Source organism: Delphinapterus leucas, chromosome 18, assembly GCF_059928025.1.
Source record: "Delphinapterus leucas isolate spDelLeu-1000000601 "Yukka" chromosome 18, BTC_Dleu_Yukka2, whole genome shotgun sequence".
In the NCBI taxonomy this organism is placed as follows: Eukaryota; Metazoa; Chordata; class Mammalia; order Artiodactyla; family Monodontidae; genus Delphinapterus; species Delphinapterus leucas.
In genome coordinates, this window is record NC_143146.1 from 76283743 (window position 1) to 76300146 (window position 16404).

The window sequence follows — 16404 nt, forward strand, 5'->3', positions numbered from 1 at the left end:
ATCCTTCCAGTGTTTGATTTTTGTTTTTAATGCTCGAGGACTCTATTTATTTTCTGCCAAGGATGAGTTTCAGTGAATCACATTTCACTTGTTTTGGCGCTGTTTTATAGAATGATGTCATTGGGATGTGGGATTCAGTAGAGTTTATTCCTTGCCAAGGTATATTCTGAAATGTCGGGAGCGTTCACATAATGATATAGGAATGTTTTGTGTTTTAAACTATTCATGAAACACTGGACTTCCATAGAAGGATGGTGTGGTGTTTCAAGATAATACAACTGCTTGATACGTGAAATTGTGTAGTTTATTTATTAGTATATGTATACTGAGCTCGTTGCTTTCAATTTTTAAGAAAACCTTTATAATGAAAACTTCCAAAATAAACAGAAATAGGGAGAATAATATAAGTAACCCCCATATACTCATCTCCCAGATGAAGTAATTATCAAGGTTTTGTTTGCCATGTTAGCTTCACTGGTCTCTTTTATTTCTCCCTTCCTTCTTGTTACTAAAGTATTTTAAGCTGAATCCTAGCCCTTGTGTCATGTCACTCTTGTGTATTCTTTCCGTCTCTCCGTACGTGGCTGTTTTCTTATGTGACTCCAGAACCACCAGAACCCAGTAAAGTTTGCAGCAGTTCGTGGGCGTCATCTCGTACCCCGACTACACCCCTGTTTCCTTGATGGTCTCCAGTCTGTTTCTTCCCAGTTGGCTTGCTGGGCTTTCTGTCTGAGGCTCTTGCTCCAGAGCTGCTCTCCACACGTCATGCCCCAGCTGACCTTGTTCACGTTGCCACTCGCTAAAGAGACCAGGTCGTTGGTCCTACAGGATTTCCAAGCTCGTGGGCTGATCTGGTTGCCTTCACGGGGGGTCATTTCCCTGGTTCCTGTCTTCCTGTAACGTGGATCTTGTGCCCCTCCCCCCCCAATTGTGTTGGTTACGCTCTCTTGTGTTTCACGTGTGGCTGTTTGATTGTACGTATTGATGGAACTGAAGAAGCTGAGTGAGAGGCTGTCATAATAGAGGTCTCCCTGCTCTCCTGGGATTTGGCTCCAGCCTCTGTGATGGGGTCCTGTCACCTGGTGCCATGTCAGCGTGACTGTGGTCATCCTTTCCCCTAAGGTTCCCTTTTCTATCTCTCTAGGGTGAGGATGAAATTGTATTGTGATCTGTGTTAAGAGCAGTTTCTAGGACTTCCCTGGTGGCGCAGTGGTTAAGAATCCGCCTGCCAATGCAGGGGACACGGGTTCGAGCCCTGGTCCAGGAAGATCCCACATGCCGTGGAGCATCTAAGCCCGTGCGCCACAACTACTGAACCTGTACTCTAGAGCCTGCGAGCCACAAGTACTGAGCCCACGGGCCACAACTATGCGCGCCTGGAGCCTGTGCTCCACAACAAGAGAGGCCACTGCTTCTGAGTAGCCCCCGCTCTCTGCAACTAGAGAAAGCCCGTGCGCAGCAACGAAGACTCAACACAGCCAAAAATAAGTAAAATAAATAAATTTGGAAAAAAAAAGAGCAGTTTCCAGTGAACCATGTATCTGATCTCCACCATTAAGGAAAAGAGCCCCCTCCTTACCAGGCAATTTGGCTGGAGCTGTTTTCTTGCCTCTAGAGTCAGAAGTCAAGATAGGACCAAACGGACGATGGCCAGTTCTTTATGAAACAGAGACGAAAAAGATATTTTCAGTGTGTGGTTACCTGAAAGGGAAACAGGTTCCTACTACCTTTCGGTTCTTTCATTGCTACCTTACCTTTATTTAGCTGGAGAAAACAGTCGTTCTCCCGGTGGCTTCAAGACGACAAGTTTCACGGTGTCATCCAGCTGTCACACTGTGATCCTGCCGAAAACATCATTCCTGATGCCAGAAACATTCTGTGTGTTCCATTTTCCTTTGGTGAGGTTGAAAATAGCTCCTCTGACGGTGCCGTCACACATGTATGTCTGCGCCTCCTAGGTGTCTGTTATCTGTCGTGTTTGTCCTGCAGGGACCCTCTGTAAGCACTTGTCTGCTGTGCAGATTCCCACACCTGCCTTAACTTACTGAATAGAATAGGGTGGGACTGAAACCTGTGGTACCCGCAGTTTCAGCCTGGATTCACTGACGGTACTGAACTGTGTTTTGTATTTTCACTACGTTCAGTGCCAAGGTTTTTGGAAGTAAAGTCCAAGTTCTTTCTTTACCTTCATCCCAGGTGCATCAGAAGTTGACATATAAGTCTGACTCATAGAGTGTGCTTCAGAGAGACACTGATATATTGATTTTTAAATTTTATTTTTAAAAATTCTTTTAAATTTATTTATTTATTTTTGGCTGTGTTGGGTCTTCGTTTCTGTGCGAGGGCCTGCTCTAATTGCGGCGAGCGGGGACCACTCTTCATTGCGGTGCGCGGGCCTCTCACTGTCGCGGCCTCTCTTGTTGCAGAGCACAGGCTCCAGACTCGCAGGCTCAGTAGTTATGGCTCACGGGCCTAGTTGCTCCGCGGCATGTGGGATCTTCCCAGACTAGGGCTTGAACCCGTGTCCCCTGCATTAGCAGGCAGATTCTCGACCACTGCGCCACCAGGGAAGCCCCCATTGATTGTTTTAAAAAACTTAAATTACAACAAAGGAATTCTTCAGTGGAAAGTCTCTTACTGACTAGTATTTCTGTACTTATTTTAATGATAGTGTTCCTGATGAGGATTTTGAGATATTGCTAAATTCTATTGTTTTTAATAAGAAAGACCTAATTTATATACCATTTACCATGTTGATTATAATATGTTCTGTGAAAACTGAAAATTTGTAAACCCACACGTAGCATATTTTTAACCAGAAGAAATAGCAGAGAATTTACTGAGCTTCACTTACCGACCATGGTAGATGAACAGTAATCTTCTTCCAGTTTTTTTCTGAGGATTCTAGAGATCTCTTACTTCTGCATTCAAGTCAGGGGAACACCTTTACAACGAATAGCAGTAAACTTCTTGCAAAACTAGGAGAGTTTGAGGTGATGAAACCAAATCCTCGGAATACACTTAAATTTTACTGTGTTTAGGTTGGGCTGTGGCTGTGACGTGCTGTGAGGTTTTGTGTCACCTGTTGTGCTTTTCTCTTGTTTGGGGGTCGGGTATCTAGATGACGGAGGACATTTTTTTCGCAGTGGTTTCTCTTCTTACGGGGATCATGCTGCGAGCAGGTGGCATGGCAAGTGGGGGTGGGGGGGGAGCGGCGTGGTGGCCCCGGGGGCACGGGTGGGGTGGGGTGGTGCTGCCTCCTGAGCCCGGCATCCTGGAGGGCCTCAGTGACCTGTGACGCTGGACATCCTGTGGGTTGCGGATGTAAGCTGAGTGCACAAAGGCAGTCAGGGCGCCTCGGCAGGGGTGTAGCTGCTGGAAATACCTTGGAGCTTCCTGAATCCCTCACAGCCTCTCTGGGCATCTCCCTTCCGGCTGCTCTTAAGGAGGGAATAGCCTCTTGTTTGAGAGGGTCATGGAGAGCCTGGTGGGGCACCGGCCTCGGGGGTCTCTTCCCTGTGGTGTGAGACCGCTGAGTGAGGCGGGTGGTCTTTGTGTTTGAGCCTGTGGTGCTCTGTGCAGCCGCTCCCTCCCCTGGTTCTCCTTCCCACGATGCCCTTCCCTCCTTCCCTCCCATGCACCCCACTTCTCCCTGACCCTCCCCCCCGTGCTACTTCCTGACCTCATGCCCTCCCCCTCAACAGAACTGACCACAGCCTCGTCTTCATCCCCTCTGCACTAACATCCCTTGTCACTTATATTAGGTGCTCTTTATGGTTTTGGGGCCTTACTCTTTCCACACTGAGTGTCATCAGGCACATAGTAGGTGATTAATTCACAGCATTAAGTCAAGCTTCCTGACAGTGTCGCTGTGATGGACGGAGTGCCTGCTTTTCTCCAGGCACAGTGCCAGCTTCTTTGCATGCATTTGTCTGATCATCAGCGGGTCCTGGGACATACTGTATTGGGTTGGCCAAAATGTTCATGTTGGTTTTTCCGTAACATCTTATGGAAAAACCTGAACAAACTTTTTGGCAAACCCAATAGTTCATTTTCCTGGTGAGGAAGTTGAGGCCCCCAAAAGCCAGAAAAAAAAAAAGCTTGCTCTCAAAGCACAGAAAGAGATAGAGCCAAGGTTTTAACTTCCAACCCAGGGCTTTTTCTTCGAGACTGCCTTGGGCTGTCACCAGCCTCTCCCAGTCTCAGTTTCCTCCAGTAAAGCTGAGTAATAATTCTAGCCTCACCTGCCTCACAGGATTATGTAAGGAATATGGGGGGCTTCTGATGTGAAAGTGCTTGGCAAATGGTGAAGCCCTGTGCAAGTCTAAGAGAATGTTGTCTCACACCGTTAGAGGTGTTGCTTCAGCAGTTATTCTGACTTTATTGTGTATCATCAGTCTCTTCCTTTTGATTAGCTGCTTCCCCTTTGCCTGCAGAGGTGCTGAGATATTCCTTGTCATGAAACAGACAGTCGCCCCTCCCATGACCCTTGCAGAGATCGAAGTCCTCGTTTTTTCTTGCCAAACCTCCCCCAGCAGTCTAGACCGGATGCCTCCTCTCTCTGGTCTCTGTCGTCTGACTTGTGGCCCTGACAGTCGATCAGATGGTCTCTCTGAGTTACCAGCCACCTGCCACGCGCACAGTTTGGTCCCTTGCTTTAGCCCTCAACACCCCGACCTCTGCGGTTCCTGACGGTACTTATTTCCTGCTCCCTGAAGTTCCTTCTTCAGTACACGGGCCCTCAGCCCTGCTCCCCGCCGCTCGTTTCCCCTTCTGGTTTCTTCTCTAAACTGGCAGCACCTTTTTGTTCGCGGGGTGCAGCTTTAGCAGTGAACTCAGGGCTCTGACTCCCGACCATTGGGAAACGTGACTGAGGACGAACAACCAGGTGTAGCGCTTCCTTTAGTACTTCCACTGGTAACACACTGTGGGAGGGACCTCAGTGCCTGGGCCCAAAGAAAGCAGGCCTGCAGGCCTCTTTTTGGTGTCGTTTACTCCCGGACTGCTGTTGTCCAGTTAAGAAGAAGCCTCAGCCCTCGTGCTCAGTCCTGTCGTAACCTGGGGAGATGACTTGTCTTTGTGTAAACCTGTTTCCGTACTGGTGACATGGGGGTAAAAGTGTGACCTTGTGGGGCTGTTTCTGCTCTTAGGTGAGATATATATAAAAGGCTGGGCCCAGGGTCCTCGTGAGCACTTGTCATCCGCAGCATCACCCGGATGACAGTGGGTAAGCTGTCATTTTGTAGATTAAATTTAGGGAATATGGACATACTTGCCATGAGGAGTCCTCTCTTGCCAAAGTAACGAATCTCTGCTGTCTAGACTGTGTCCGTTCCCCGTGCCAGGCCCGTCTTCAGCATTTCTGAGCTCCTCTCCTCGTCTTTCTAGCCACCGATGGGGCTGCTCCTGCACTGAGTGCATTCTTGGGGGATGCCCAGGAAAGGGTGGCAAAACAGAGGCCTTTAGCTCTATTCCCCTCCTGACACCTGGTACACTAACAAGGTCATCAGTATAGCTGCATCTCCATCTCTGTGTAACAGAAAACTTGAGGAGGGTGAAGTAGCATGTGGCGTCATGTTGTACCGGGATCAGCAGATGTTATCTGAAAGTGATACACCAGTAAATAAATAGTTCAGTGTTTCAAAAGTGGTGGAGGAGCAAAACCACATTGCCAGAGAGAAAAAGAACGTGCGGCCACAGAGCCAGAGGGAGAGGCAGGGAGCCTGAGTGGCCCACAGAGCCAGAGGAAGAGGCAGGGAGCCTGAGCGGCCCACAGAGCCAGAGGAAGAGGCAGGGAGCCTGAGCGGCCCACAGAGCCAGAGGGAGAGGCAGGGAGCCTGAGCAGCCCACAGAGCCAGAGGAAGAGAGGCGGGGAGCCTGAGCGGCCCACAGAGCCAGAGGAAGAGGCAGGGAGCCTGAGCGGCCCACAGAGCCAAAGGAAGAGGCAGGGAGCCTGAGCGGCCCACAGAGCCAGAGGAAGAGGCAGGGAGCCTGAGCGGCCCACAGAGCCAAAGGAAGAGGCAGGGAGCCTGAGCGACCCACAGAGCCAGGGGAAGAGGCAGGGAGCCTGAGCGACCCACAGAGCCAAAGGAAGAGGCAGGGAGCCTGAGCGGCCCACAGAGCCAAAGGAAGAGGCAGGGAGCCTGAGCGGCCCACAGAGCCAAAGGAAGAGGCAGGGAGCCTGAGCGGCCCACAGAGCCAAAGGAAGAGGCAGGGAGCCTGAGGTGCCAGGGCCCAGGCCTCCATGCCTGGAGGGCAGGCGTGCACACTATCACAGCTTGCGCGGTTGGCAGGATGACTTGGCAACACCTGTTTAAAAATCTAAAACCTCATCCTCTATGCAGCGTCGTCATTTCTGGATGGATCCCACAGAGAGGTCTGTACCTGCCTGGCAGGGTGTTTGTGGGCTGTTTGTCGCCGAGGTGAACTGACAGCAACTAACAGCAGCTGACTGCACAGCTCTGGGTGCATTTTCTGTAGAGAAGTTAAAATTGACACAGACATGATCAGAAGTCCAGCTCCTCGTATTACCGTGTGTGGGCCGTTTCAGACAGTGTCAGGGACGGGACACTCGCTTACAAGGTGCGGACTCTCACTGGCCACACACACCAGGGAGTGGACGCTTTGGAGAAGTTATGGCAGGTGCTTGTCGTGGACCAGAGCTTTATGTGCTGAAGGGGACAGTATTTAAAATTTTTGTTAAATACAGCAAAACATATTTTTGTTAAAAATGTGTGTTAAAAGGAAATTGCAGGATAAGAATTGTATGATTCTGTATGTCTATGTATATATATCTGTGTGTATTTCTGTACATGTAGATGTGTATATACACACACACACACGTAAGCCTTCTTACACAGATAAAATGATGATACACAAGAAGTGGTTATCTCTAGATGGTGGGACTGGTAAGCCAGGGGATATTATTTGAGAGCTTTTTTAAAAACAGGGAGTTTATATTACTTTTTTTCTTTTTTTGCGGTACGTGGGCCTCTCACTGCTGTGGCCTCTCCTATCGCAGAGCACAGGCTCCGGACGCACAGGCTCAGTGGCCGTGGCTCACGGCCCAGCCGCTCCGCGGCATGTGGAATCTTCCCGGACCGGGGCACGAACCCGTGTCCCCTGCATCGGCAGGCGGACTCTCAACCACTGTGCCACCAGGGAAGCCCTATATTATTTTTTGATGCATTTGTTCTCAGTCATTTCAGATGAATACCATTTGCTTTTCACCATTGATAATAGTTTCATTTAGTTCATACAGAGCGGAAGTTGTAGGTGGAGTATTATACAAGCCTGTATTCTGTACCTAAATTATTTTCTCCAAGCTAAGTTGTCTCCTTGAGCTTTGCCTGATTACCATATGTAGGTGTCGTGGGCAAGTCAGTACATATTTTAGGTTATGCATAGGCTGTGTTGTTGTAGCTTTACTATGTTTCTTTTCTATAAAGTGAGTTTCTTACAGCCAACATTTAGTGGGTCTTGTTTTTTAATCCATTCTCATATTCTCTGCATTTTACTTGTTACATTTAGACTATTGATGTTTAAAGTGATTAGTGATATTATTGGGTTAAAACCTACCATGTTTGTTACTGTTTTCTATCTGTTGCCTGTATCATCTTTTTTCCTTTCTTTATTTTTGTCTTCCACTCTTTTTCTGCCTTTTATGGTTTTAACTGAGTATGTTGTATGATTCCAGCTTTTCTCCTTTTTTCACTGTTTGAAGTAGTTGCCCTGAAGTTTACATACCCATTTACAAGTAGCGTGAGTCTCCTTCCCAGTAGTACTTACTGCTTGTTGGTTAGTGCAGGCACCTAGGTCTCTTTCCAGTCCCTCCTAACATTGCTGTCATTATGTCACTTATCCTTAAGCTATAATCACCTAATACATCATTGCTATTACTATTTTGAACAAATACGAAAGAGAAGAAATAGAAAGTTTTTTAATATCTTCATTTATTTCTTCTAACCCTCTTCCTTTATTTACGTGGCTCCAGGTTTCTGACTTACATTATTTTTCTTCTTCCTGAAGAACTTCTTTTAACATTTCTTATAAGCCTGGTCTACTAGTGAGAAATTTCCTCAATTTTTGTTCGTCCAAGAAAGCCTTTATTTCTCCACTTTTGAAGGATAATTCTGTTGGGCACAGAATTCTAGGTTTGTGGGTTTTTATTTCAGAACTGTAAGCATGTCACTCCATACTCCTCTTGTGTGGTTTCTGGAGAGAAGTCTGATGTAATTCTTACCGTTGCTTTTTAGGTGAGGTTACGTTTTTCTCCTTTGGTTTCTTTGAAGATTTTCTCTTTGTCTTTGACGTTTTGCAGCTTAAATATGATCTGCCGAAGTGTCGTGTTTTGTTTTTTCCTACTTGGTGTTCTGACCTTCCTGGATTTGTGGTTTTGTGTTTGTCTTCATTGTGGAAGGTTCTCAGTCATTATTACTTCAAATATTCCTTCAATTCCTTTCTCTCTTTCTTCTTCTGGTTTTCCCATCACGTGTGCATTGCACCTTTTGTGATTGTCCTACAGTTCTTTTGGTATCCTCTTCTGTTTCTGTTTTTCTTTTTTGTCTTTGCATACCAGTTTTGAAGTTTCTGTTGACGTCTCTTCAAGCTCACTGATCCTTTCCTCGGCTGTACCCAGTCTACTGATGAGTTATCAAGGGCGTTCTTTATTTTCTTTGCAGTGCTATAATTTCTCGCACTTCCTTTTGATTCGTTTTTAGCGTTTCCATCTCTCTGCTTACTTTACCCATGTGTTCTTGCATGTTTTCTACTTGTTTCTTCAGAGTGCTTGGGATGCTAATCACAGTTGTTTTAAATTCTCAACCTGCTAATTCTAACATCCCTGACATATCTGAACCTGGTTCTGGTGCTTGTTCTTTCTCTTCAAACTGTGTTTTGTGTCTTTTAGCATGACTTGAAATTTTTTGTTGAAGGTTGGACATGGTATACTGGGTGAAAGGAACTGAGATAATGAGGGCTTTGGTGTGAGGTTAGATATTTTTCTGGCCAGGAGCCGGGCTCTGCTTGCTTTTTCCATTAACCCTGGGGCAGGAGGTAACTCTCCTTTGGTGTGCTCTCTTTGTCTCCCCTGTTTGGGTTTCTCGGGAGACTTCTGCTTAACTAAGGTCTGGGACCTGCAGGCCTGGGTCGTGTCCCCTGTTGTTTTACGGGAGCCCTGCTGATGTGGTGCTGATGTGTGGACGGAGGAGATGTGATCTGCAGGCCTCTGGTTACGTCTCAGACTGTTAGGGGCCCTGCGTCTCAGCTGCGACTTTCACAAGTGCTTTCCAGTCCCCTCCGCTTTGATGAGATGGGAAGGCTGGGGGGCGTGAGGTGGATGTTCTTTCTGGTGAGAGAGTCTCTCTGGAGGGCAGGCCTTATTAAGAAGAGCAGAACGTGCTGGTGGAGTTCATAATGGCTGCTTTTTCCTTCCTCTGCTGGAAGATGGGGGAATTGTTCTCCATCTTCACTGTGAGAACCTGGTGGGGCTCCTGGAGGGAAAACTCATAAAAGTGTAGGGATCCCCCCTGGAATTTTTAGCTCTCAGACAATTTGTCGATTGTAGTTTGTTTTCCTACCTTGGTGCTCGTCTCCCCTGGAGCCTCCTGTGAATTGTGGCTCCCTGGATCTGCCTGCCTGCCTCTCCAGTTTTGGGGCCCAGCGATTTGCTCTGTGACCTCACTTCTCTGCTGGGTCTAAGTAGAGCTGCTGGTTTGAGCTTGTTCAGCTTTCTGCTTGTCGTTGGGAGTCGTTGGGACAGTGCTGCCCTCCAGGGTCCTTATACGCTGGGCCGGGGGCCAGACGTGGCAGCTACTTCCCATGTTACAGCACATCCCCCTTCCCCATTTCTGTGACACCCCTTTCTTCCAATTCTCTGCCATCTCTGTTTTTAAAATTTAATTTTATTTATTTACTTTTTATACAGCAGGTTCTCATTAGTTACCTGTTTTATACATATTCGTGCATACATGTCAATCCCAATCTCCCAGTTCATCCCACACTCCCCCTTCCCCCCTTGGTGTCCATACGTTTGTTCTCTACGTCTGCGTCTGTTTCTGCCCTGCAAACCAGTTCATCTGTACCATCTTTCTAGATTCCACATATATGCGTTAGTATACAATACTTGTTTTTCTCTTTCCGACTTACTTCACTCTGTATGACAGTCTGCCGTCTTTAACTCTTCTTCCTTGTCTTCCTTTCCACCCCTTCGCCTGGAAGTCCGGGGACCTGCCCTTGACCCTCCTGTCAGCCCCTCCCCTTCTCCTTTTCCAGCTCACACTCTCCTCAGCCATAACAGCCTCCGTGCTGACTTCTCCCAGGACCTCAGAGTCAGTGTCTTCAAAACTGAATCTCGCTTCTTCTCCTACAAACACACCCACCCTCCCCTCTTCAGTTTGTGTGTGTGTGCGCGCATGTGCGTGCGCGTGTGTTCATTGCTCTGATTAAATGGCTCCTACCCACGTGGTTGCTCAAGCCAGAGACCTGCATGTTAGTCTAGGCTTTTCTTTCTCCTTCAGCCTCCAAATCCTCACAGTCCTGAAACTTTTTCATCTAAAAGAAAAAGAAACTTAGATCTCGCTCCTGGTCTTAGAGCCCCTGCTGTTGCCCCTGTTCAGACCCTCGTTGGGTGACTTCCGCCCTCTCTGTGCTGCGTCCACTCTCCTCACCGTCAGCCTGGCAGGTTCCAGGTACCAGGTCACTCCTCTGGTGTCTGCAGAAGCGATGTCCCACGTCTCCCAGGCCGCAAGCAACCCCGTAAGAGATTAGGTTATCCTCTTTAGGATAACCCACTAGTCCTCTTTAGATTTACTTTTCTTAATCTCAATTTATAAAAATGTCTTGTTTTGAAATGTAATAGATCAGTAGCCCATGCCTATAATTTATAAACATACCCATATTAAGGTTGAAATAAGTCCAGTTATTTTATTGACAGGGATGCGCCATTAGAATGTTGGGAGACCCCATGCCTGAGGGCACAGTCCCCCCTCCTCAGGCTCGCGGGCCAGGCTCTCGGTTCCCTGGACCCCCCGCACGATGTCAGCGTCTCTCCCCCGCTTTCCCATCTACCTGCGTCCTGAGCTCTCGTTTAACCCCCTGGTTACTGCAGTGGCCCTGCTGCCTCGTGCCTTCGTACTTTGGTTGCACCGTGGCCTCTCCTGGGCTCCCCTCCCATCTCCACTGCACAAGGAAGCCCTGGCCCTCGCCGCCCCACTGTGCATGCCCTGCCCTCTCTCCCTCAACACCGGCCCCTGAGCCTACTGGGCGCCTGCTGCTCTGCCCCCTTCCATCCCCGGCGTCCAGCGGGCCAGTCGACGGCTGCGTGAGTGAACGAATCAGTGAGCGAGGCCGCTGGACCACTCGAGTCTCTTACTCCACTGAGTCTGCTTTTATGAAAAAGTGATCAGAAATTAAGGTGTAAATTGGTGGATTCTGTACCAAAATCTCACTTGTGGTGCAGTTCATACTCACTAAATCCGGTCCCCCAGTTAGTAAGAAGCGTAAGCTTGTACATATTTGGTTAATCCCAGGAAGTAGAAATAGATTCAGTACCTACTATCATTCTAGATCTCTTCTTTCTGGCTATGGTTATAAGGTTTGGCCTGGCGTAATGATTCAGAAACATTCACCTCACGCATTCTGGGTGTATTTTGGTTTATGTTGGAATAAAAAACATAAAAGAGTTGTTTTGGGGTGAAGAATGATTAATATTACGAGAATATTATCCTTCGTTTAAGATATATAACAAAAAGATAAATTAAGATCTGATTGTTTATATGACAGAGCTTCGGAGCTTTTTCCATTAACAAATATTTTACCGGACGTGACATGTGACATTCTTTTTAGAATATGGCGCATTTCATAGAGTGAGTTTTACCACTATAGTTCCAACTGGTATTACTCTTACTACAGTTCTAATCAGACTGCTGTTCTGAAGAAGACTGAGTCTGAAAGTCCCTCAGAAGCTCGAAACCTACCATAGGTTTTCAGTCCTTTCTTGGCTCGTAAATTGTCAATGAAAAGTTAGCTGAGTTTAACCTCAAGAAACTGAAGCCAACGGAACTGTGATTGAGCTGCTTCTCCTCTGTAGGTACGACAGCGAGCCCAGCTCATACTGCCCGTTCTTCTCCCTGGGAGCGTGCATGGAAGGCCTGAATACCTTGTTTAACAGGCTGTTAGGGATCTCGCTGTGTGTGGAGCAGCCTGCAGAGGGAGAGGTGTGGAGTGAAGATGTTCGGAAACTGGTAAGCGGCCCGGTTGGAGTGAAGAAGCCGCGCTCCTGGACTCCCGGGTTTGGTACTGAATTAACAGCGGTTTCATCTCAAGTTAGCTTTGCCCCGATGGCGCTTGTCTTTGCCCGATGAAAGATCTAAATCGCCACTTCTGATGTAGGATGCTACGAAAGAAACACTTTCCTCTAAACATCAGTTGTTGCCTGAAATTAATGTAAACATTTAACAGCGGAGTTATTTCTCTGGAAAAAAAATTTGTTTTTAAGGAAGTTGATAGAAGGTTGAGTCTTTTATGTCGACAAACCCTGGTTAAACGAACGTTTGTCTTTGCCCTTCACGTCCCCGTTGTGCCAGGTATCGCATCTGTTAATTTCAGCTCCCTTAGGCACCTCCCACCCCTTCCCGCCCGCCCGTGGGGCTCACGTTCGTGCCAGATGCTAGCCTGCGGCCTGTGTTCTTGGTGAGACTCCTTGGACAGTCATTCCGAGCCTGGGATCCACCCTTCTGTCAGGGCCCGCTTCATGTGAGCTGCAACTGTCATTGTTTTTTCCTGATAAGATTTTGAGGCTTTATGGGCCCTAAGGTGGTGGTGTTCTCTTGTTTACTCTTTGCTCACGTGCTTAGCGCACGGTTCACGAGAAACGTGAACTGTCTTGTGGCCTCCTGGCTGCACTTCGTGATCGTAGAGCAGGTGGTGGTGGAGTCGGGAGATCAGCGGGGAGCGTGGTTGTCACTGGGCATCCTTCTGTGTGCTTCACAAAATGGCAGCAGTGGGTAATGTACAGACACACCGTGAAAAGAGTGAAAGGGCACGATGTGGGCGATGAAGAGCTTCCCCAGCTCAGGAGGGAGCCCCTTGCGGCTTTGCTCATGGTCGTTCCCCAGATGCCTTGAGCAGTCCCTGACACCAGGTAGATGCTTGGTAGACGCTTGCTGGAGTAATGAACATATGCTTGCAGGAAGCCCTAAAGCATAAGGTTGCCGTTCTTTATGGCAGAGGCCCCAGGTGGTGCAAAGATGGAGACCATCCCTCCTGCGAGCTGGGCCTCTTGGAAGCCTGACTTGGGAGAAGGATGGCAGTGGTGGTATTAATTACTGCTCTTCAGCTGAAGGCAGACACTGTGTATTGTTCCTGTATCCCAGGGTTAGAGTTGGTGTGCTCGCGTATCCTTACATCCTAAGATTGGAGGAGCTATAATTTTGTCGCTAAAATGGTCCAGCCAGCACCGCTTCCCACCTCTTGCGGGTGGTGTGGGCCCAGTGGCAGAGCCGCGTCGCTGGGGACTGCCAGTCAGGACGCAGGGCTTGTGGAGGAGGGTGTCCTCTTCTGACAGAATTCCCAAATCATAGTTGTCCTGGAGATGCAGGAGAAGAGGTTGAGGGCAAAGTGGAAGCCACCTCGAGGTCACATGGGACGTAGGAAGTAATGAAACGTCTGTATTTGTGGCTCTGGGTGTTTTGTGAACAGGTTCTCGTGCTAGGAATGTGTTTCTTCTTTTAGAGTTTCTAAAAGCCTCATTCCCCACTAAATTCATTTTTTTCCCCCCCAGGCCGTGGTTCATGAATCTGAAGGACTGTTGGGGTACATTTACTGTGATTTTTTTCAGCGAGCAGACAAACCTCACCAGGTGATGCTTTGTTTACAAAATGGTCTCTCTAAAGTAATCAGCAGTTAATTTGTATTGATGTGAACTTTTTTTTTTTCTTTTTTTGCGGTACATGGGCCTCTCACTGTTGTGGCCGCGCAGGCTCAGCGGCCATGGCTCACAGGCCCAGCCGCTCCGCGGCATGTGGGATCTTCTCGGACCGGGGCACGAACCCGCGTCCCCTGCATCGGCAGGCGGACTCTCAACCACTGCGCCACCAGGGAAGCCCTTGATGTGAACTTTATACCTCACTTTTGTAGTTCCTAGTATTTAAAAGGCATCACTGGGGACTTCCCTGGCAGTCCAGTGGTTAAAACTTTGCCTTCCAATGCGGGTTCGATCCCTGTTCGGGGAGCTAAGATCCCACATGCCTTGTGGCCAAAAAAACAAAACATAAAATAGAAGCAGTATTGTTAACAAATTCCGTAAAGACTTTAAAAGTGGTCCACATCAAAAAAATCTTTAAAAAAATAAAGGCATTACTGATGGTGGCTAAATATATAAATTTGAAATTTGGGTAGAATTTAAAGCTAATAAAACTTATGAAGGTAATTACATAGATCTGTATCTGTCACTTTTATCTGGGTCATGGTAACGGTAGTAATAATGATAGTTGGCATTTTACCAGCCCTTCTGTGGGCCCGCCAGTGCTCTGGGTCCTTTTTCATGTCACATCTTTGAAAGTTCACATCAGCCTTTTGAACCGGACACTGACATTATGAGGAAGCTGATGTCGGAGAGGTAAGGTTACTGCTTGCCCAGAGTCACACAGTTAGAAGCACTAGGATTTGAACCCAGACTTCCTGACCAGAGCCCCAGCTCTCAGCCACTTTCCATACTTGACATGGACCTAGTTTCAAATGGCACAAGGTGTGTCCCTGTGGAGACCCTATCAACCACCAGTTCACTCCTTATGCAGAAAAGTGAGGTTCAGTTCCTCGAGCCGCAAACCAGGTTTCCTGGTCGATCAGCTTCAAGCAGTTTTGGGCAGTGTGATTGGAATTGTCAAGAATTCGGGTTATTAAGTTCCAACAGAAATAATGGTACCTTATATTTAAATAGTGGTTTCACAGCTTCCAAAGCAGTTTTAGCAGACATGAGCTTATGAATCTGGGCAGCTGCTCTGGCGTTTGACAGGGTGGAGGTGAGTCTGGTGGAGGTGAACCAGTTTCCAAGGTGATTTGGCTGGTAGATCTGGACGGTGGGACCAGAGTCTGGGTCGTTGACCTCTGCGTCCTCTGTTCCTTCTCTCTGCTTGAAAGGCTGGAGAATCCGGGTTAGTGATCTGAGCCCCAGCTCCTAGTTGCCAGCCTGGGGGGTTCAGGTTTGAGATGCCGCAGCCCTAGCTGTGTGCCCTTGGACACGTGACTTAGTATTTCCAAGGCTCAGTTTGTTTTCTCATCTGAAAAATGAAATACTTGCCTCATAGACTCATTGTGAAGAGTAAGTGATGAAGTGTATGCGAACCGGGAAAGATACTCCAGGTTCCTTGCTTTGTGACAGTTGGGAGCTCGTCACCTCCAAGTGATGGAGACGGTGGTGTGGAAAGTGTCTCCTGGTTCATTGCCTGACACAGAAGGGGCTCCATTAACATCAGTGCCCCCCGCGGTCCATGGCTGTCCCTTCCTACCTGCCGTGAGCACCTTGAGGGCGCAGGGCTAAGCTCAGTGGTGACTCTGTCTCCGGTATCTGGTATAGCATCACTCAACACATACTTTTGGAGTGAAGGAATGAGTTCATCAACACAAGCTCAATGTATTATTGGTGTTTTAAAAAAATTAATATGTTAGCAAAATACAAAGTATTGGGATAAAAGTGTCTGTAACTAAATAAATAGAAGAATGGAATTAAGGTAAAATTTGTACTCACACATCTTGATACAACTTTATATTACCTTTCACTTGTCGTGTTTTCTTAAAGGACTGCCATTTCACCATCCGTGGGGGCCGATTAAAGGAAGACGGGGGCTATCAGCTCCCAGTTGTCGTTCTGATGCTGAACCTTCCCCATTCCTCAAAGACTTTGCCAACATTATTAACTCCTGGGATGATGGAAAATCTTTTCCATGAAATGGGACACGCCATGCATTCAATGCTGGGACGGACTCGTTATCAGCATGTCACTGGTGAGCCAAGAAGAGGGGACTTTAAACGTGTACATTTCATTTTAAATTGGTAAAAGCTTTTCATTTAGAAAATCTGTGGTCATTTATCGCAGATGGCATCATCTTATCCTTCCAACTGTGATGCTACCCAATCTTCGTTACATTTTTTTCCATCCTTGACAACACTTCTCACCAAGGAATATCTCAGTTGCCTGTCTTTTCAGTTTGTACCATTTTACATTTTGTCCTCTATTATGTGGAATTTCAGTCTGGCCGTGTGTATGAATAAGCGTATCTCCTTAGCCAGGAGCACAGACTTAGCAAGTGAATAAGTGAATGAACCGTTGCCTCTTTTTATCCAAAACCAGTTAGAAAACCTCAAGGCATGTTGTAAAGGTATGACCAGGTGCTTTGTATTTCTCCT

General features: G+C 47.5%; 1 protein-coding gene across 2 annotated transcripts in view; it reads left to right on the forward strand.

Annotated features, from left to right (window-relative positions):
- The window catches only part of MIPEP (mitochondrial intermediate peptidase), a 133081-nt gene that overhangs the window by 31009 nt on the left and 85668 nt on the right, over nt 1–16404 (forward strand). For both annotated transcript variants that reach the window (XM_089899738.1, XM_022574503.2), the window contains exons 11-13: nt 12089–12242; nt 13781–13858; nt 15797–16001. In XM_089899738.1, coding sequence (XP_089755864.1) covers nt 12089–12242; nt 13781–13858; nt 15797–16001 — 437 coding nt within the window. The remainder of the gene's footprint in view (nt 1–12088; nt 12243–13780; nt 13859–15796; nt 16002–16404) is intronic.